This window comes from Cinclus cinclus, chromosome 2, assembly GCF_963662255.1.
Source record: "Cinclus cinclus chromosome 2, bCinCin1.1, whole genome shotgun sequence".
In the NCBI taxonomy this organism is placed as follows: Eukaryota; Metazoa; Chordata; class Aves; order Passeriformes; family Cinclidae; genus Cinclus; species Cinclus cinclus.
In genome coordinates this window covers 88544501-88566840 of record NC_085047.1, presented here as the reverse complement: position 1 = coordinate 88566840, position 22340 = coordinate 88544501, and the positions used below count along the sequence as shown (strand labels likewise).

General features: G+C 39.0%; 1 protein-coding gene across 1 annotated transcript in view; it reads right to left on the bottom strand.

Moving 5' to 3' along the window:
- SLC9A4 (solute carrier family 9 member A4) overlaps positions 1-20642 on the bottom strand; it is a 32623-nt gene extending 11981 nt beyond the window's left edge. The window contains exons 1-8 of the mRNA XM_062515046.1: positions 19578-20642; positions 16959-17422; positions 11411-11670; positions 7312-7529; positions 5188-5390; positions 3977-4063; positions 2693-2763; positions 275-436 (exon numbers count right to left, since the gene is read on the bottom strand). Of these exons, the coding sequence (XP_062371030.1) occupies positions 275-436; positions 2693-2763; positions 3977-4063; positions 5188-5390; positions 7312-7529; positions 11411-11670; positions 16959-17422; positions 19578-19836 (1724 nt within the window). The 5' untranslated portion in view covers positions 19837-20642. The remainder of the gene's footprint in view (positions 1-274; positions 437-2692; positions 2764-3976; positions 4064-5187; positions 5391-7311; positions 7530-11410; positions 11671-16958; positions 17423-19577) is intronic.
- Positions 20643-22340: the final 1698 nt, after the last annotated feature.

The following is a 22340-nucleotide window of genomic DNA, read 5'->3' as shown; positions in this document are numbered from 1 at the left end:
CAAAGCTAGCAGAGTGGCTTCTGTACCTGATTCATGATTCCTCTTCAGGACTGCCCATCATGGAAAAGAAACAGAGGAAATGTCCATTATTTTAATTTTCTCTCTCTGAGCAAAGCACAAATATGATGAACACCAAATTGCACCTTCTCTTGTCATAACTGTCTTCTTTTTTTCTTACATTTCAATTAAGTCATGGAATACCTTGAGTACTTGCTCATTTTTGTCCCTGTCCTCCTGTCCCTACTCTGCAAAGGGTCAGGAGGTTGGTACTCACTGTAAAGAAGTAGTGAATGATTTTGAAATTTTCATGCCACTCTCAGCCATCTCGATGGCCAATTTTATCTCCATCTTTTTGTACAATGACACAAGGCTGGATTTCGGCTGGTGTTCCCGAATTAAAATTTTCTTCAAATACTTATTGTCAAACTTCTTGAATCTGCAAAAGAGATACCAAAATCAAAGTGTAGAGAAGTAAATACGTTTTCATTTTTGTAGTACAAGCTGATCTTCATTCAAATGCATATATCTACAATTCAGTGGTGGAAACTGAATACAAATTAAAAGCACCTGTGGACTCCTGAAGGCCTGGTGAGCAGAGACCTTTAGGGGGATATTTGGCATAGTCTGCTGGTCCACAGAGATTGCAGAGCCCGCTAGACAAAAGAAAGAAACAAGCTGCAATCAGAGCAAAAAAAGAGGGCTGCGTGTATGTTTGCATATTACACTGCCACATTTGTCAGAAAAGAATACGGCCAGTCTCCATGCTTTTGTACAAATGTTGCATTATAGTAGGGCATAACAGCAGCAGCTGTTCTTACTGTAATCCTGGCCTATTCAGCCAGCCACCAATGAGGCTCTAAGTGGCCCAGCAGTTACAGTAGTTAGGGCCCATTACATTGCTGATAATTTTGAATCCTGACAATTAGAGCAGAGAAAATACATTTCTTTGTATTCTGAATAACAGAGAAATTGAAAGGACCCCAAAATACTATGTGCTTGCATGATGCAGATTGTAAAATATTGCTAATGTGTGGCATAATTTCAATGTGAATGTGTGTGGGGGCCTTGGAACAGGTACATGCTTTCAGGAAGACATTTAGCAGAACAGCAGATCTTCAGCAGAGCAACAGTTCCGTTTCTTTCAAAGGAACAATTTACCACAGCAAGGTAAGGTGCTCCACAATGCTGGGAAAAGCACTACAGGATTTGTATCTTTTTTTCCTTAGCAAAGGCCATTTTTTATTCATTAATAGCAGAGGAAGGTAGGCAAATCTGTGCACGGGGATTAGAGCTCTTTATGTTTTTCTGTGTAACAGAAAGCCTTCTGGATTGTCATTGCTTAGGTAATTAATTCTGATAAACAACTATAAAGTTGAATACAAAAGTTTAGGGAATACTTTTTAATAAATCTTATATCAAATGTCTTCAGACACGGTGTGGTTTTTGAATCTGTCCATGAACCAAAACACTACATTTATGGTTAGTTTGGGCAAAATTCTCTCTTCAGAGCTATCAGGTAGGTGTGAGACAAAGGGATAACATTTACTCACAGATATGTGTAAACGCAGCTATTTCAATGGATTTACTCCTCCAACAGAGATTTGTTCACTTCATTGACTGCACAGACAGTGGTGTGGTCCCAGCATATGGGTGTCCTAAAGCTATCTCAGTACTCAAAGGCAAGAGGGATATTTTAGCTTCTGGGTATGCCCTAGTACATTAGATCATTACTCCCCACTGGGACAAGAATTGGATGCAAACTAGTCATCCTCTTCTCACTCTGAATTTCTGGTTTCCATAGGGAGAAGCCCAGTCATGAAAGGACTTGCCATGTGTCCCAGCAGACACCCTTGGCTGGATTACTGGAGTCCAATACTGAAAGGTCGGACAGGATTCCAGCTCAGAAGCCTAGGCATAACTAGGGATAAGTTTTAGCCCACAGCATCACGATGAGATGCTTGGGGAAAAGAAAAATCAGTCTTTTCCCTACTTCACATGCTGTGATGGTGAGCTACATGTCCACAGGACTCCCTTAGGGAAAAGGGAAAGGCAACAGCAGATTCATCTCTTCTGGGCAGAGCCTGAAAGAGCCACAAAGCTTCACAAAACCACCTCATCCTCCTTATGGAAGGGACAATGCAGGCCCTGCATTTCTGAGTAAAGACTAGCTTGAGAGTATCTGCTTATGCTACTGGCTACTTAAATTCAAACATTCCCTTCAGTACTCTTATTTTAGGTGTTGCTGAATGCAAAGATCTGTAAGGACAGGTGACTGATTATTAGTGATTCTCTACTACCAGCAAGGGGTCCTATTTGCTGTGGAGGCTCACAGCAAAAGTTAGTGAAGCACTGGCACCATGTGCAGCTTACATTCTAAATCCAGAGTTAAAAAAGCGTTTTCTGGGACCTTAGATTTGTACAAAGGTCTATGCACAGACTGATGTCTGCAGTATGAGTTCTCATGCTATGTTTTTCTTTTTGAAGGCTTATTTTCTGCTTGTGCAAATCCAGTTTAGCAGGTAATGTATGAGCATTGCACTCTCAAGAGTTAAAAGTTACTCAGGAGTTCAGTTTCTAAAAAGAGATATGGCACATGAGCCCAGCAGTTCGATTTCCTGTTCTATTTACCCACCGTATTTTACATTATAGATGGGTTATTTTATTATATTAGACTGCAAGAAGAGATACTTACTTATCTCTCAGCTGATAATGACTCCAATGTCCACATATGTCCTCAATGCCAGCCTTCAAGTGATCCATCAACTACAGAAAAAAACATGGAAACCTTTTAAGTGGCCATTATGAAAAAAGAATGCTACCACAAATATGCACATGTTGACACGATTTTGAGATTATTTTTTTTTTATTGCAGCATATAAGTTAATTCTGAAAGCACCTACATTTCTCTAAAAATCAAGGCAAAGATGCCACTGTGGCAGCTTGGCTGCAGTGGCAGCATTTTGATGAAGACAAAAAGTTGTTGGGTCCTCTTTGTCTACTGAACCCAAAAAATAAATTCTTGGTTCTGTTTCCCCTTCAAGTTTCCCCTCCTCATGTGTGACCTTCCTGGGAGAGGCACTGGGCCACATACCAACACCTTCACCTTGACAGGTAAATTCTCTGAGGATTTTGCAGAATGACATGAGACTGGTCACTGCTAACTTCTATTACTTTCAGTCATTTTTTGTGCATTTTTAGCACACTAGAGACAGAAAAAGGCCAATTCTTACAGACATAAGGGGTGTTTTTAAAAGCAAGTTCTCATCAAGGTTAAGTGCAAAGGTTCAGGTAGTAAGAATTAAATTCACTTTAAATTCAAAATCAGTTCAGATGCCTCTACAGCTTACATCACTGCCTGTGCTTCATTTTAAGGCACAGTGTTTCTGTTAATTTCAGAAGTATTCCCTGTTGTGAAATGAAAGAATGTACATACCTTTTCTATAACGGTAAATGAGATTGAGCAACTTTCTGTTATTTTATATAATAGTAATTTGGGAACTGAAGTAAATGTTTGAGAGGAGAAAAGATCACTACTCAGAATAACATGAAACTAAGTTTGCAGTGCGATGGTTCGATTCAGTTCAATAAAACTGGATTAAAGACAATTTTAAGCTTTCAGTGTCTATAACTGGTCAAAAGATGGCAACAAATGTTTCTGACTAATCCGGCAAGGAAGGAGGGTGAGTGCCTTTTGTAAACATTACCTTTCTGTTTCTGACCTCCCATGGTCAAAGTACCAATAAATAAGGGACCCACCACACCATGAATGATAGTCTAATATGATAGTAAATATTAATATAAATGAGACACAGTTTCTTAGAAAGTTATGTCTAAGGGTACTGCCCTACATTCTTAAAAGCATTGAGCATCCAAATCCACTGAATGCCAGGTTTCCAAGTGCTTCCCTCTTTCCAGCTCTTTTAGAATACCTGTTCTTTTCTTTTTGGGATACCAGTTACTGATATAAAAAACTTACTCGCACATGAATTTCTTCATTGATAGATTCCTTTTTGTTCGTCTTTTTAACATCCAGATATCTGACCAATGGTCCAATTGTGATTCCCTGCATTTGGAATAATTATTTGAATTGTTAATTATCTTTTAGACAAAAATAGAAAGAAAGCAAAAGGGGATAATTTTAATCAGTTAGGAAAGCTGTGCCTTAGCACAGAAATTAACCATTATTTGTATGGAAAGCTACAGAAGAGAATTAAAAATCAAAAACTTTTTTTAAAGAGGGTTTTTTTTAAGTGAGATTCTATTTATTGGTGTATTCTAACTATGTAAAGTAACTGACTCATTGATGATCATCTTCAAAAGAGGAGTCATTTGAAAGAAAATATTATCTTTATGAGGTCTTAAAATCTTGAAACAATTTACTTGAACATTTTCAGAATTAAACATTCCAGCGGTTTTTCACTTAGAAATGGTTTGCAGTTTTTTCCCATTTCTTTACTGTATTGCTACAGAAAACCATTTTAAAAGGGGAAATAGAAACAAACTGTTTTTTTCTGAACACATTCTGGTGGAATGTAAGTGCCTTATTTATCACAAGTGCATAGTGCCCAATTTGCACCCTAGAGGATCTGAGACTGTGGTATTGGAAAATGCAAAATATGGGATGCAGGTTCTCTAGAAGTTTCAGTTCTTCCCAGTATAGCAGTAAGTCAGGTGTGATAATTCAAATATCTAAAGCAGACACCTATACTTAACAAATGTGACTTTTTCACTTTATTTTTTATTAATATTCTTTTGCAAAGGATTTAAAAATATTTTCATTTGGTCTCTAGACAGACAAAGTATAAAATTCAAAATCTGTCACAGAACAGACATATTGTTTTCTGGTCAGTTTGAGATACATCACCAATGAAGAATGAATGAGTGCTGAAATGTAAAGTTAAAATACTTTTTAAATTGGAAGTGCCAGGAAATGCATGTGGAATGAACATAAGCAATTTTGGACACCAAGCTCCCTCTTCCCTGAATATTTTAGAAGATGCATGCTTTCAATGCAGAATTTTTGCATTACCTAAAAGCCCTAGAAAGGCTAATTACACAGTGCAGTGCTAAATCTGGCCCTAAAATGAAATAACTTTTCCTAGCCTGAGTGAATTCAATGCAATTTTCTCTATGAAGCTTTCAGTCACCTCTTTTACATGAAAGTTATCCATTAAGAAATATACGTACTTGGATGAACACAGTGAAATATATAACCACAAGAGTTGCAGTGATGAATAGGTTTTTTCTGGGGAAAAGATTCCTTGGAAGTAAGAATGCAAGAGAAAAGCTGCTGGCTCCTCGGAGGCCACTGTAAGAAATAATGAGTTGATCTTTGAAGGTGAAGGGATATGTTCGGAACTTGTTACTGATGTAGAAGAGAGCAAATACACCTAGGAAGAGGGGAAAAAAAACCCACAGCTATTATTAATCAAGGAGAAAAAGGAAATATTAAATATTAAAAGCAAAACAATGCCTTGGCTTGGGGAACTGCTGACAGCCTACGTTTTTTTCAGTTTCGGTTTCTTGTTGCTTCTCTTTGACCAACTGCTAAACTTGGCATGTGTGAAATATCTCCTATAAAACGCAGTGGTTACTAATGGCTTCAGGATTTAAATTCATTAATACAGTTTAAGAGAGAGATTATGGGAAACTATTAGCTTCCTATATTTATGCTACATAGTTTCCTCCAAAGTGTTCTGAAGATAAGAAAAATAACTGGATGAGTTTTCACTGTGTCTTCCCTTGCAATGTTTCCCAGTTTCCACACAGTATCTGCCTAAAGTGTTTGAACAGTGCTTTACCAACAAGTCCTGTGGACAGGTTCACTGGAAGACACTAATTTTTAATCCTCAGGCTTATTGTGTCTCTAATTCTTTATTTCTCAAACTTCATTTTACTTTTAATAAAATTCAAAAATAATAATACAATCTATGGCTGTGTAAAGACTGCAACTTGTCTTTATAGAGTACTTTAAGCAATTTGTTTGATTTAGTCAATCTTCATCTTCCATAACAAATATGTACCCTATGTTCTATGTGTAAACTGTTAAATTACTGACAAATGCTGATAATTACTGGTGTTACTTTACACAGCTATCACTGACACACTCAGATTATTAGAGGTAAAGCCAGTAGCAGTATCTTCTAATGTAGGTTGCTGGATCCTACTTTATGCAAGACCTTTTCTGGCTACTTATAACTATGCTAGACATCAGGTACTCAGACTGAAACAGCCTATGTGAGGTATCACCCTCAGGACACTTCTCTTTACTTTATTCAAGCCTCAGAGAAAATGATGATATCATTTTAACACACAAATTTAGCAGAAAATATTTTAGCCTTCTTCTGGAAAGCTCTAGCACTCCCCTTGGTGTCTGAGAGAAGGATGGACATGTGGCTGGAGAATAGCTTTTATATTAGGAGAACACCCTTCTTGTCCTAACTGGAAGGATATTTCAAAATTTAATAATTTAGAGGCCACAGATATAGCAAGAAAATATGAAATTACTTTCTTTTTGGTACCACCTCCAGAACACCAACCACCAACCCTCTTATTCCTTCCCTCTTTTCATCATTCCTTTCAACCCATCCTGGACATTAGGAGAAGATGAGAAGCTGTGTCCCACAACTCATCTGACATTATCTACAAACTGTCCTGCCCATGTTAGAGGAATTGCAGTCTCACAGGTGAGTGGGAGACCTTTGCAGGAATGGGACATACCATGTGCAAAAATGGGGTAATTTCATATGGGCACTACTTTTTAGAAGTTTGAAACTTTAAACTTGACTTGTGAGGAGTAGTAGCATAATGCTGTCGGGCCACATGTGGTATAAGTTCTTGTTCAGTTATCTATTAGTGTTAATTCCCACCTTCCCTCTTTTTCTATGCCTCCAGCACTCCCGGCCCAGGACCTGTAGTTTTGTAGCACTGGAAGTGTGATGATGCACATTACCTAATTCATAAGTTAATGACAGTGTGTGGTGAAATCATTATGAGGCCCACTTACCTGAGGGGCATCTAGTAAATTAAGATGTAAACATCTCTATAAGCATAATCATGATAATATATTCATTTGCTTTAAAAAATTCCATTTTCACCTAAACAAAGTCTGTGCTTCAGATTTGTGTGGGGCTTTTTTCCCCCCTATTTCTCTGTGTGTAGATTTCTGAAACTTGCTTGTCACTAATATAAACCTAGTAAAATTGTTGTTAAACCAATTGTTCCAGTCCCCACAGACTTTTCTAAAAGAGCTTTGTACCAAAGAGTTTTTCTCAGGGGTGCATAGAAGATTGTCTGCAAAAGCTGACTTACTCAGTGTCCGCCAAATGAGGCAGAAGAGCAGAGTGAAGCAAATGAAGGCCCAGTTCCATTCATGGTTTTTCCCTACCGTAGACACTCCCATGAACACAAAAATCAAGGTCTCACTGATGCTGCTTAACATTTTCATGAAATATTTTATCGTGGTATAAGAATTCTGGGAAACATTCTCCTCCACGTATTTTTTCATTGTCACTGCACATGCTGTCATCCTGTATCAAGAAAAACATCAGAGATCAACTACAACCTGCTCTTCTTTTCAGTTAAGGACATCAGCCATCATTACCTCCAGTCTCCATCACCAAATTCTGACCTTCATCATAGCAAGAAGTATTTTCCTTCTTCAGTAACATTTGCTATTTTATTAGATAGAAAACTATCATAATTCAGGTTTGTAAACAAATCTGTTTTACATACAGGACAAAGGAAGGGAACTAGTCAGCCTTTCTGACAAGGAAGTGAGGATATCACATACCAGTTCAAAGTCCATTTTATCCTGAACACCTAACATGAAGCCACCAAGCACCAAATATTTGTCTCAAATAGTAGGCAGGTTGATTTTGTACCAGCCTACAGGTGGATCAGTTAGAGAGACATAACCTGCCTCTTGGTGATATTCTCCCTTGACATGGCAGTGGCAGATCATGGTAGTACCATGCCAGGGCCACAGCTCCCATGGCTCCCTGGCTGGCTGGCAGGTCAGCAGTCCCAGGGCAAAGTTCAGGACTCTCCAACCACAGCAGCCCATTGGGGCACAGCAGAAGAAAATTAAATTATCCTACAGAGGGGTCCTTCCCCTTTAGTTACTTAGGGTGTGGGGAACATGCCTGAGGAAGCAAAGGGATTCTTTTCCACTTCTTCACTGTTAATAAAGACTAGAGCCTGCATCAGAGGCACCAGCAGCCACCCAGCACCGATGCTGGTGACAATCACATGGAGCAGCAGTCTCCAATCAGCCCTACTGAAGGAGATTCCCTGCTCCCCCCTCCCATTTTCCATGGGTAACACACAGATTGAGTGCTGTGCTAGTAACATATTCCATCACCTATCTAGTTTCTACTGATAAGATTTTAGTCTTTGGGGGTTTCTTGTAATGACATTTTTCCCAACTTGTGAATTCAGAGAATGATGACTGCTCATTAAATAACCTTCCTCTAGTTTCAGTTCACTTAATTTCCTCTGAAGAAATCTCAAGGGTATCTTGGTGGAGCTGAGTCATTTAGCATGTCCAAGGACACTCCAAGACAAGGCCATTAGGCATTAATGATTAATACTGTTGTCTTTCAGATACACATACATAATAGACTTTCATGATCCAAGTGAAAAATGAATGAATCCTCAATAATTCAGAAAGGTGACAAAAAGTTCCTGTCTCAAAAACAAACAATAATTTCCTTAATGAAGCAGTAAGAATAATAAATCCTACTTATATTAACATTCTTATATTACTAATAATTTCAGAACTCCAATTAAAATAAGAAGTGAAAGAAATAAAGAGCTATGTAGTCTACTGCAAGCAATAGGTGGGGAAACAGTACTCTGGGCAGTGCAGGTAGGAAAGGGTCCATATGGTATTACTGTTGCCTGCACAGTAGATTTAATCCTGCTCAACTAAAGTTGCCAGTCACCTCAATCTGATCATAGGTATTGGGTATATAAAACATAGTACAAGACTCATCTGCTTTGTCTAATTGCTCAAGATAATCTATATCCAGTCTAACTACTCATTTAATACATTTAAATATTCAAATATTGCTTCCCAGGGCCATCCTGCAAAGATTGATTTTATAAAGGCAATTTTGCTCTGAAGCTGAATAACCCAGCCTGGAGAAGAGTAGGTTTTAGGAACACTTTATTTAAATATTTTGGCATTTAAAAGAGATCTATAAGAAAGATGGGGACAAACTTCTCAGTAGCACCTACTGCAATATGACAGGGGATAATAGTTTTAAATTAAGAGGTTTAGGTAGGTTTAGACTAGATACAAGGAAAAACTCTTACAATGAGAGTGGTGAAGCTGTAATGGGTTGCCCAGAATGGTGGAAGATGTCCCACCTGTGGAAACATTCAAGGCCAGTTTGGACAGGGTTCTGAGCAACCTGATCTAGCTGAAGATGACCCTGCTCATTGCCAGGGAATTGCACTAGATGGCCTTCAAATGTCCCAACCCACACCATTCTGGACATCAGTAGCCATATGTTTGTATTTAAACAGGTTTGCCCTCTATAAAGGGAAGCACTTTCTGGAACATGAGACCTCCAAGACACATCATGAAAGCTCAAAGCCAGTATAGGCCATGCAAAGCTGCTGCTACCCACCAGCTGTGCACTGAACCTATGGCAGCCAGCAGCTCCAGCTGCAGCATTTAGCAACATGAGGTCTCCATCTCTTTATTCTTTACCCTGCAAATGGGTTGTTTGGTGTGGTATCCTTCAAAGTCACTTCCCAGCAGCTTTCCCCTTAAGTATCTCACTTCCATCCCTATTCCTTCCTTTCTCTTCCAGCTCCTTTCCTGCTGTCATCCTCTTCCCTTCTTCCACTTCTCAGCCTTTCTGCATTTTTTCCAGTCAAGAATCTATCCCACAGCAGGTGGGTGGGTGCAGCAGGCACCCATGCCATCACATTCTTTGAGGAACATGTCCCCACCATTACAGCAGTATCAAGCTATCCTGACCACAAAAAAATATGAATGTCAATATTCATATACGTTACTATAAGTATGCATGTGTACGTGATGTTCTCTTTTTTGCCCAGTTTCAATCCCAGTGATACTGTTCAAATGTAATGTAATCCTAGTAAATTGTGTTAGAGCTGATATTCACAAAGAATTCAGATGTGCTTTTGTAGGAAGATGGATAGAGACAGTGCTGAAGGCAGTCTCACCCCTGATAAATTGCAGTTGTATCAATTACTGAAGACTGGGAACAGCCTTGCCCTCACAGCTAGGGACGGGAGTTATGAAAACAAGTACAAAACTGCACCACAGGGAAGCATTGAAAAAAAAATGAGGGAGAGAAGCAGCAAGCAGAGACATTGCTTCAGCAGATAGAAGAACTGAAAGAGCATTTACTAAAGCAGCAGTGGGAGTTAGAGACAGAATATTTCTATTATTCGATACAATGTGTTTATTTGCTGGTGAAACACAGATGTTGCGTTTGTGAATTATAGCCATTAATCTTTGTCAATATTCTGTAGGCGTAGGTGTGAAAGTTAATTCCACAAGCAAAAGTATAAAGACTTTGATGGTGCTTGTTACTATGCCATAAGTACAAGTATATAAACTTTGATGATATGTGATGTAGGTTTGGGGGATGAATCAAGGTCAGTACACAAACACATTCCAGAATTAGTGGAATCTACACAAGGGATACTTGCACCACGTTTGCTATCTCTTCTGCAAGGGCCCTGTAGAAGGATAGATATGGAATTTATTTAAAAGAAAATAAAAGGGGGAAATGTAGACGCACAGTTAGTGGTGACTGGGAAGGGGACTGCAGCTAAGCCTCATCCCTAATGGGCTACAACTCTGTAGGACAGGTGAACAGTATTGAAGGTAAAGAAACATGGGATGCTGAGGTGTACTGACCAAAAAGGGGGGGACAGGGCACACAGGTGTAATGCATGTAGGATGAATGGTATAAAAGGTTGTACTGAAGAACAATAAAGTGCTAATGGTTGAAGCCTCCTTTGGTGTCAGACTCCTTCATCATCCTTTCTTATGTTTTCCATACCACTGCTTTATGTCTGTCTCATAATCTGATGGTGAAGCTGCTTAGAAATAAATACAGATGAACTGATACATTATCAAATCATTGTTTCCTGCTGCTGATCTTATCAGAAACAGCAGACAGCTAGTGGCCACTTGACCCACAAATTGCAGTACTTTTGCCAACACTCCTCGGTAACATATCTGCGCCTATACTGACTGTGGGTTTGCTTTTCCTAGTTACATTTTACTGATCTCTAAGAAGCTGTGCACTGCCTCTCTAAGCCAGAGACTGAATACCTGTGTTGAACCAGCCTTAAGCGAACCACCACAAAACAATGCTAGTTCCTCAAAGATATCATCCAAAAAGCCGTAAGGAATACTCACGCCAAAATGCCAGAGATGTAAAGGGTTTCAGCAGACAAGTATGAGAGGTAGCTGAACATGAAGACCAGCAGGGGTTCAATTGAAGAGACGTTGTGGGTGAAACGAGTCATGAATGCTGAGAAAAATCCAAATACAATGCCAAACAAGACTCCACCCAGCCCCACCACGAAGAAACGAGCAAAGCCAGCAAAGACATCGATGGATTCAATTTCTTCATACCTGTGCATCTGGGTGAAGGCGATGAAGATGTTATACAAAACCTACACGTGAAAATAAGAAGACAGCAGTGAGGCATCTTTCTGAACCTGGCAGGCTTACTCATTTCATAGGTGAAACAATAGGTGTGTGTATAAGTGTCTGTGTTTCCCAGAAATTGCTTTTTCTGGGATTGATAAGACCGACCAGCAAAGTAACAATGGAAATCTCAGCTGGTTTTTAACAAGTCTTAGAAATAAGAGTCTGTTAGGTGTCCTGAAAAAGAGCAAAATAAAGAAGGGTAAATAGCTGTGGAACAGAAGCAAATTACTGGAGGAACACATTCCACTGAATAATCAATTAATAATAAAAATACAGTAATATTACAATAATAACAATATTACAATAATATTAATAAAAATATAAGAATAATTTTAAATCACTCTTTTTTTTGTTTGCTTGATGGTTTTTGGTCTTTGTAGCAGAGGTTACAAGCCCAGCCAGGTACCTTAAAAACCTCAGACTCTGCCCTCCAAGTCCTCCTTCTGACTCAGGCTGGGGCAGGGGACACCTTTGATTTAAATCCCCTTTAGTTTGTCTACAGGATAAGTCAGTAGACTAGACAAACTTCATTAGATAGACATGGGAATGTTACAATTTTTTTTAATAGCACTTGACACATAAAAATCACAAAACAGGCAAGCCAAGGCAAGGCAAGGCGGTGGTAGCCTTACTTTCATATTGTCTCTAGCTAGGTAAAAAAAACCTCTCTAACATTATATATTTGGAGTTTGATGCCACTCAACTATCTCCTCAGTCTCAAAGTACGAACCAAATACTGTGACACTCTAAATGTTCTAAAGACCCTGCACATATACACATATTGACTAGAAAGCTTGAAATTACAAAACTTAAAAGAAAATATCAGATTAGAAGAAAGATTCAATTTAATGCAAATTATAATTTTATATTATGTATTATAAAATTTGATCTATAAAAACAATATCTTGGAGCAGAAAATTTTACCAAACTTCTATTATCAATAATTTATATTCTGCAGAAACTGTTAATGAAAAATTTTCAGTGTATTCCACTTTCATTCATCTTTTAGAAACTAATAGAAAATTTCCAGAGTAGTGCAGTAATAAAAAGGCCTTGGAGGTTGCTGACAATCAGTTAATATTAAGTCCTGTCAGATCTGTTTACAGTGAGTGTGTAACACATGAAAGTCACCTTTCAATTTTGAAGAGAATTTGGGAAACAGCTAAAGGCACCAGATCTCCAAAGCAGTTGCACTAAAGCATTAGTTCAAAAACAATAAATAGACCAAAGTCATTTGAATTTTAAGGTTTTCTTTGGTCTTTCTGCTTCATCTACTTAATTCCAGAAGGTTATTAAGAAGACTAAAGCAGGTATTTCCAAGTAGAAGAGTCAAGCTCATTAGGATAATAATTACTGCTCAGCTACTATCTAATCTTAAATTGCTGCTGGGGATATATAACCTTGAGCTGTCACACGGTCTGGTCTCCAGGAGGCTCAGTGCTAATATTTCTGGGAGACAGACAAAGCCAAACAAAATATTTCATTTAAGAAAATACCTAGAACTTTTTTCTAAAGCCACTGTATGAAATTTGCCTCTTCAGTGGCAGATAAGGAAAAAGAGGGGTTCACATCTTCACAGTAAGCACCCCACCGACATTATAGCTTCTAATTTCAGAGCCTGTTTTCTCTCCATTTCCCTTTGTTATAGATTTTGACCTCTTCCTAAGACTTGTGATTCCTTATAAATGATACCACAGCATGATTCTATGCTGACAATGAAGATTCTCAGCAAATGACTTAAGAATTTTTTTCACTTTTCTAGTTCCCGAAGTACCTATATGATTTAACTAATTTGGCATAAAAATGAATGTTATGGAAATATGACATAATTTCTGTTTTGTTTTTTTTTTCCAGTAACCTGCTTTGTGGGAGTAAACAATTCTGTACCACAACCTGCACTGTGTCATGTAAGTAAGGCTTGGCTAAGTTACCTTGCAGTGTTCATGCCAGTAAATCAGTTACTGCAATTCTTTATGTGTTAGGAAAGCCTGGATCAGATTAGGAGGCTTTTCTTCACATAAAAAGAAGGGATGGATTGATAGTGGTCTCACGTAGCAACTCTGAGAACATCATGTTTTGGGTTGTTTGGGGAGGATTTTGTATCCCTGGGCAGGTCTTAGAAACAGGGAAAGGAACAGAAATCATGACACTTGCCACATGGGATTCCCCAGGGACTGCTCCATGCTCCAGGTGTCTATGTCCAATTACTGCACTTAGCATCCACATCAGAAGCATTGGAAGAAGAGATTTTCAAGTGACTGCTTTAACCACCAACACAGGCTGTCTTGGTAATTCTTTCTTACCATCCTGCTAATTCCTTCTGAATGCTGTAACTGGTTTTACTACAAGCACAGTGGAACAACTTTTACAGCAGGAGCAGAGAATCTCTCTATCCTCCTTTCTAGCGTCCAAAGCAGTGGCCATAGTCTTTCTCAGTGACACCAAAGAGGCAATTTCAAATCTCCTCAAATAAAAAAAAAAAAATTATATAGGTCTTCAACAGGTATTAGATTTAACTGTTTTGCTGCATACAAAAAGAGAGGGTTTCATTAGAGAATACAGCTAGTGCCACTAATTTTGTATACAATATGATATATAGGTGTTCTCAGTATTTCTAAAATCAAGCCTCAGAGATGAAGCAGTCAGGGAATATTCCATTTTCTGATGCATACTGCTTCTCAGCTCCTGTTTAGAAACAAAATTGTCTGTGTATGTGTGGGAGCAGAGCTTCAGATGGCTGAAACACTTCACAGAAAAATCAGGGTATTCCACCTGAGTTCAGGCGATCTACACTGGATTTACAATTTTTTTGAACAGGAATAAAAAAATTCCTGTACAAAGGAATAAAAAATTTTGAAATTCCACTAATGTATTATGTATTGTAGGTCCAGCCCTGTTGTTGTCTGAACTATTGTGATGCTAACAGCCCACTCAGAAATAACTGGGGAAAGAAGCAATTAACAGAACTCGGGGCCTTCTTTTTCCATCCAGAGATATGGCTCTACCAACAAAAATAAGAAAAGGTATCAATGGGTGAAAAGACCAAATCATTCACTTTTCTCCCACCCTCTTAAAGGGAAGTCATAACTTCTAGATTATAGTTATAATTCTACTATTTTGTAATATCTTTTTATATACCGAACTAAATAAAGGAGACAGAGCTATTGTTGCCCCAAATGTAATACACAAGTTCAACAAAACTCATACCAGTTTTTCCTGCTGGGGAAAAAAATGTTTAAGCTGATAAGCAAGCTGGAGAGAACCAGGTGATATCTGTATTTGAACAATAAAAAAATATGTATGATTAATATATCTTGGTGATATTATCTTTTTTAAACACTTAGCGTTAACTCAAATGAAACTGTTAAAGAAAGAGAATGAAATGCTAAGAGAAGACACCCAAGATAAATAGTTTTAAAGTCTTGGCACAAAGTAAGTGGGATATCAGAGAGGAGAAAGTCACCTACTGGACTCTATTCAGGTGGCAAATATTTTAGTTTCCTTAAGCATGAAGCCAGGTAGAGATTTTGAAAGCTCAAATGTCCAGAAAGGGGATGAATGGTGGTTGATGCAGAGATGCAATAGCAGGAACTGACAAACTGGTGGCAATGCCGCTGCTCTGAGATGAGCCCCAAAAATGAGAGCGTGTGGGGCAATGGGAACTCTCAGTGCTGCACCCAACATACCCCATGTACAGCTCTTTCATCTCATTTACTAACACACCCAGTGCTGCTGAGCAGTGCCTAAGTCCACTGTTTTAAGAGGTTTTCTGTCCCTGCACATTCATACCATAACAGGATCCTGACTGAAAGCTCAGGTAAATATCATCAGGAGTTAGATCCACATGATAAATAGCTGGGAGAAAAGGAAAGACAAGGTAGAGACACCATAAAAAAAAAAAAAATCATGAAACAAGCTCTTCCAGTGTGAAAAAGAGTTATTACATTTTTGAGGTCAGTATTTAAAGGAACCAAAATGACAAGTGTAAGAGATAGATGCACTGGGGATTTTTCTGATACAACGGTAGCACCCAAGTAGTTTGAATGTAAATTAAGTAACGCCCCTTAGTTCTACATCAGCCCTGTATCTCCGATCACCCAGAGGAAGGATTTATGATCATTAGGTTGTGACTGCAAGAAGTTACTTTGTTCCTTTTTCTTTACTCAGTGCTCATAAGCTGCACTTCTCCCGTGAAGCCTTTCAGCAATGAACTCTGTACAGATTTTACAAGTCCAAAGTGGGCTGGTGTATAGCAGTATCTGAATAATTTTTATGTGTTTTAGATTCCTGTGATTTAAATTCTGTAAAGATCTTATCTAGTAGAATTCCTTAACCTGCTGTTAACTTGTACCACATGAGCAGTCCTGTTGGTTACTGAGCAATAAATTTCCGGCTTGAAATTTGTTCCTTGAAAAACATGTTTTAAATGTTCTTGTCACATCTACTTAGAGCTACAAGTTCAGTTTGCTCCAATTTTAGCAGAACTAATGAGATAAGGGGGAAAATATTAGTGAAAGGAGCTTTGTAAAAATACTTTTCTATTGCAAACAAAAAACCAACAACAAAGCACAAGCAACCAAGCAAATGTCCCTTATTCAGGAAACATTGTTTCTGGGTATTTATGACAAGACAGCCAAAAAAAGGCAAACATTTGTCAGATGTCAATATTTTTACTGATAGAAACAGAGTTATGCAAAGTTCTGAGTGGCATTTGGAATTCCTGTCTAAGGTCTCTGGTGAAATTTCTGGAAGGGGCTGGAGGACAGAGTGTGGTCTCCAGAGGTTATCCACATCTGGTTTGCATTCTCCCCCCCACCCCCCAGAGGACTTTCTCAGGTATATGACAAAGCAGGGTCTCATGTATTTCTACCCTTGCTGTCTTCAGTCCTGAAGCAGTACAGTTTTCTATTTATTTGCTTGCACAACGTCAAGAATATTCCAAGGTCCTACACTGATCTGACCAGGAAAATCAGCTGTAGCTTATCCAGTCACTTCAGTGAATGCAAGAGCACATCTCACATGTATGTGTATGTTTCCCTCTTCCAGCAACTCTAAAACACGTTTTGAAAAGAGGTAATATAAGATATAATTTTTGCATACACTAAAATCCCTTGCGTTTAATTGAGTGGAATATTAATAAAATAAATAATATATTAGGATCTCCTTTTGAGCTGTTCGTGTCCTGTACCCAGTAACCCTACAAGCAACAAGAGTCCAAAGAGGGGAAGACAAGGAGCAGAAAGGAACTCACCACAGTTATGCCATCATTTAGCAATGACTCTCCAAAAATCATCATGTATAGCTGCTCATTAACAGAGGCTTCTTCAAAAACTACCAGAGCTGCCACGGGGTCCACTGCTGAAATCATGCTGCCAAAGAGCAAGTTCTGCAGCAGGTTCAGGTCAGTCAGGCCAAAGGCTTCGATCTGGCAGACTCCATAGAGGGAGAGGCCAATCCCAAATGAATTTAGCAGAGATCCCAGAACAGACCACCACAGAATGGATCCAAGGTTTTCAAAAAATGGTCGAGTTGGCATGAAATAACCCTCCTCCAGAACAATAGGTGGAAGGAGATACAAGAAGTAAATACTAGTGTTCATCACTGGTGGAGATTTGTGATGGGAAACAAAGATGATTGCTCCTACTAGTGCTCCAATGGCAATCAGGATGCAGCTTTCAGGCATGAGTCTTGGTAATCGGTGAAAGATGTGGAAACCTTGAATAAAACATTGGGTGATTATTCAAGTTTAAATTAACCTGATGTCAGACAATTGTCTCGCCTCTGTTTGGACACTTTGTCTTCAGACAGAAGGCTTTTGCTCTAAGGATTATGAAGGTAAAAACAGGCAGTAGTTCCCACCAAAACTAAACATTCCCATGTTTGTATCACTAAAGCAGGGCAAGAGTTTGACCATTAATTTCTTCTCTTCCTGCTGCCCAGCTCCTGATTTCTAAGCAAGCATGTCTGAGTTTAAGCTCCACTTCTGGGAAGGCAGAAACCTCTTTAAATGATCCTCCAAAATTTGGAAAGAAAATTTTCTCCAAAAATCTTTACTGACCACCTGCTACATACAAGGAACTGTGTGATCATACTGTGAATGAGATATGCCTGTACTAAAAAATGTCAGGATTTTTTATAATTTACAAGAATGAGAATGAGGCTGACTAAGAAACTTTTAAATCCAATGTCTGTGACTCCGTGCTTGAAGCTAGGTCAGCCTTCATCTTGCAGCTCCAGAAGGTTCTGCCATGACAGTATTTCTGTGACTCTCGAGTTATCAGTCGTCAAAAGCAAAGGAACATAAAAATATTTTTATGGAAGTTTAAATAATTTTTTTAGGACATTACCTTTTTTTTTTTTTAACTAAGGGGCACGTTTATATCATAACTCTACTCATCTGCTTTTTAATTTAAAAAATCATTTTCAAGTTTTCTGCCAGTCTTACAGATAAAGGGATTGTTTTGCCTTTCAAGATCTTGGAACTGTTTCCCACCCTTAAATCTTGAAACCCAGAAAGAAGATAATACCTGAAGAAAACACTGAAAACTCTTAGAGTTTGGAAGCCTTCTTCCCTAGGTAACCAGATTATTCAGACTATCTCTTTCTTCCAAATATATTTAAAATTAACAGTTCCACACTTTTCATCAAAAATAATATTATTTGAAAACTCACAGTTAAAGTAACAGGTCCACCTGGCAGGCATCATACAGGTCTTCTAAAGTATCTATTTCGTGTTCAAAACAAGAATATTGTGTAGATGTGCCATATGTCAAGTCCTGTGTTTTTACGGTTAATAAATTAAGAATTTGGTAAATATGTTTACTATTAAAACACTTTGCTGATGCCATAACAAATTTTATTTGTGAAAATTTTGGTTGTTATGTTACCAGTGAAGACATTTTTTGGAATCTGACTGAGGGCATCAGCTGTAATGAAACTGGTAAATGAAAGTGGTAATGATTTTTATCAGTTGGGTGACTATGACAGAAAAAATGTTTATCTTCAGGCCACCTCCAGAAAAACACCAGTCTCACCTACCAGCTTGTTCTAAAGAAAAGTTTGAAAATCCCACAGAAAGACCAAAAGAAAAGGGAGATTTTTTTTTTGTGGGCAACTCTTCACATTGTTACCATCTTCATTTATTTGGTATCCCTGCATCAATTCTAAATGGTCAAAATAATTTCAGCCCAGCCATGAAAATGTGTAAGACACAATGAGCCTTTTTTGCTATGTTAATTACAGTTCCTACTTCAATTACTGCTCCCTGCATTGCCTTTCCCTTTTCAGATACCCACATGGAGCTCTAATAGAAGCTAAATGCATGACTATGTATTCAAAAGATACTTAGCCTACACCTGTGATGATCCACACCCTCAGAGACTCCCATTCTCTCTCCCAGGTATTACTGTCCACACCAGCTTTAAGGAGAAAATATGTAAAACAAAGACTCAGAGGGAAACAGTTTCCTTTTATTCATACAAAGGAGGAATGCCTTACACTTTCTCCTGAAAATTCAATACACTTGAAGTCTCAGTCTGGTGTAACTGATTTCTACAGCTGTGTCAGGTTGCAAATTCCAGTATCTTGTGGTCTATAAGGACCAAGAAAATGAATGGACAGCACTGTGTCAGGGAGCTCTGTTGCTATTTGCTATTCACAGCCCAAGAGACATGAAGGCTAGAGGTCATATGTTAACTTAAGTAAGATGGAATCATTCTAAGGTGGAATTCTGGCATTGCTGTGCTATTGAACACACCTGTTCTTTTGAGGACAGATGCTGTAAAATCAATCCCAGCTACAAAATGAATAGAAGTTACTTGGTTAACTTCTTTCCAAGTTAGGAGAACCCAAGATCACATTTTCTACTTACCTATTTTTGCAAAAGAGGCAAGGAGGATCCAAAGGGTAACTTCACAGGGAATTTGCACATAGTCATAGTCCAGTGTGAAAACATGCAGCCTCGTGTCTTGAGAAGAGTCAACACCACTGGAATCATGTTCATAGTGAAGCAAGGACCTTTTGCCCAGGCTGGGCTCATCTCCATAAGCAGCAGCAGAACAGGATACCACACTCAACAGCAACAGCAGCAGGTTGGAAAGCTTTGCATGTGCAACCATGGCAAAGTCCATGTCTGGGGCTGTGACAATTTTATTACAGATTTAGCATACAGTGGGTGCATGAAGGTGTGCACAGTCACTTCTGCTGATTCACACTGCCCACAGCCAGGTCTTCCTCAGTGCTCTTCCATTTGCCTTTTAGAGGCCATTTTATAATCCTTATGTGCCTGTCCCATTCCTCACACTGCAGACGGACCTGGAGTTTGTATGAAGATACCGGTTGTGCAGGTCCCTCTGACCCAGAAAAACCTTGGCCACGACATCAACTCTGTTGAGGAACAAAAAGACTTTTCGAACTACATTATTTACGCAGCCTCTCTGATTTCTCCACTGTAAAAAAAAACAAAACAAAACAAAAACAAAAAAAAAAAAAAAACCCCAACACTTTCAATGCTCACCGTTCAGGCAGCAAGCACAGCACGAGGGAATAGCATCGTTTAGAAGAGGTGGTGGCAGGAGAGGCTGCTTCGTGCCTTCCTCTCTTGCCCTCGCTCCCCAGCGCAAGTGGCACCTGGGGCACCGCACCTGGCACGACTCCCTGGTCCTGTCTCGCTGGTAACAAAACCACTCGGAGTGTAAATACAGGCACTGTGCGGGGCTCGGGGCAGGGACATCTGCTGGGGGACCGCGAAAATTACAGCCTCGTTTGGAACGGGGGCTCCCCCCTCTTAAACACCTGCATGTAATTTAGCAGGTAATATCAACAGAAAGAAGAAGGTCTGAGTCAAGCCACCTACCTGAAATTGTATCTTGAGTTGTCTTGTGTTTGGCATTTGTTTTACTCATATCAGTAAGGCATTTACTGGACAAACACATTATCCTCCTCCAACTGCTCTTACGGATCGTTTTTTTGAAACACCGGCATATTTTCTCCTCCACAAAAACTACCATGTTTAGTGTAAGGATAACAGGGTGTGCGAACATAGTACTGTTGATTAGAAGCTTCTAAAACTTGCATTGCTTATCTTAGAACGGAGTGCATTTAATTTACTGACAAATTATTCAAATTCATCAATGATTTGATTGTGTTAGAAGACAGTGCAGATGGTGAGAACAGATATGACACCCCAACACAACTAGCTCTGAGGACCCTGAAATCACACTGCATGTGCTTGGGAGGGGATTTCTTCAAACCAACTGAATCAGAATTCACAGACTGAATGTCCCTTCATGGATGGAGAATATCTTTCCCATGACTTTCTGTGGAAGGGATCCAGTGTGTACAACTATGATGGCCTATAATGCAAAACAAAACTGGTAAATTTGCATCCAAAAATTATAATGATCTGTTCCAAATCTCCAATTCAGGTGGAACTGCAACATCTAAATTTTCTGTGGTACAGCCATTACCCTTTGATGTTCTGTTTGGACATGAAGCACTATCTTCTGACAGCCTCACGGCAACAGCAGTCCTCCTACAAAAGCTTTGAACATGATATAGCACTGGGTAAATAATGCTCAGCCTGCTTGCAAGAGAGTTCTCTTTTTCCAGTATACTGGTCCTGTTAATAGCAGTATTTATTGGAATCCTTTTCCAACAAGGAATCTGAGGGATGATATATCCAATTAGCATTAGAAAACAAGGATTAGTTAACTTGAAGCCCAAATGAAGTGAGCAGAACAACAGAGCAGAAGCTACACCACAGATTGCTTAATACTGACCATTGCATTTCACTCAGCTATAGACATACACACACAGACTACAAGATAGTTTGAGAATAAGTGGTATGAACTCTGGAGAGTTGGCAAACAGAGGACTGCAAAGGAAAGACTTAGAGTCCCTGCAAGTCTACTAGCTGTGACAATCAGGGCTTTGATTTACACCTTCAACACACCCATAATGCCAAGAGGTTCAGTGGGCATTGAGTGACCAGCACCAGACAGGATCAGCAGTGATCAGGTGCAGGTGTCCCTAAGTGTGAAATGTTTCACAACTGGCAGAATTCCTCCCATCATTAAAGGAAGGATGGAGATACCTGGGATAAGCCTACACAATGGTCCTTCTTTTCTGAATCCCTTTGGCATACCCAGCTGTAGCAGTTTCTCATGGTATTTTCTTCCCACTGGAGAAGGTAACTCATTTGAAGAATTTGTATTTGTCCCACTGGACTGAATCAGAAAATTAATCTGCAAGCTTCCTCTGGTGTTCCCTTTTATTAATCTTTTTCTAGAAAACAAGTGTTAAACATTCCAGAAAGGAATACAGTGCAAAGAACATTGTATGTCTCAAAATTAGAGCAAAACAGTATAATAAATATAATAAAAATGGTAATGAAATATTAACTTAGGAAAGATAATTAATCTTTAAACATTTACAGTTGTGTGCAGTGGCACAGTTTTGCTGTGCACTGTCACACTTCAGTCCTTCTGACTGTTTCAGAGCCAGCTGTTGCTGGCTGTAGTGACAGCTGACAGTGGTCAGACAATACAGAAAAAGTCTTTGACAATCCTGTTACCATTCTTGAGCCTGATGTCATTCCCCTGGGGAATTTCTCCTATCAGTATATCAGTATACC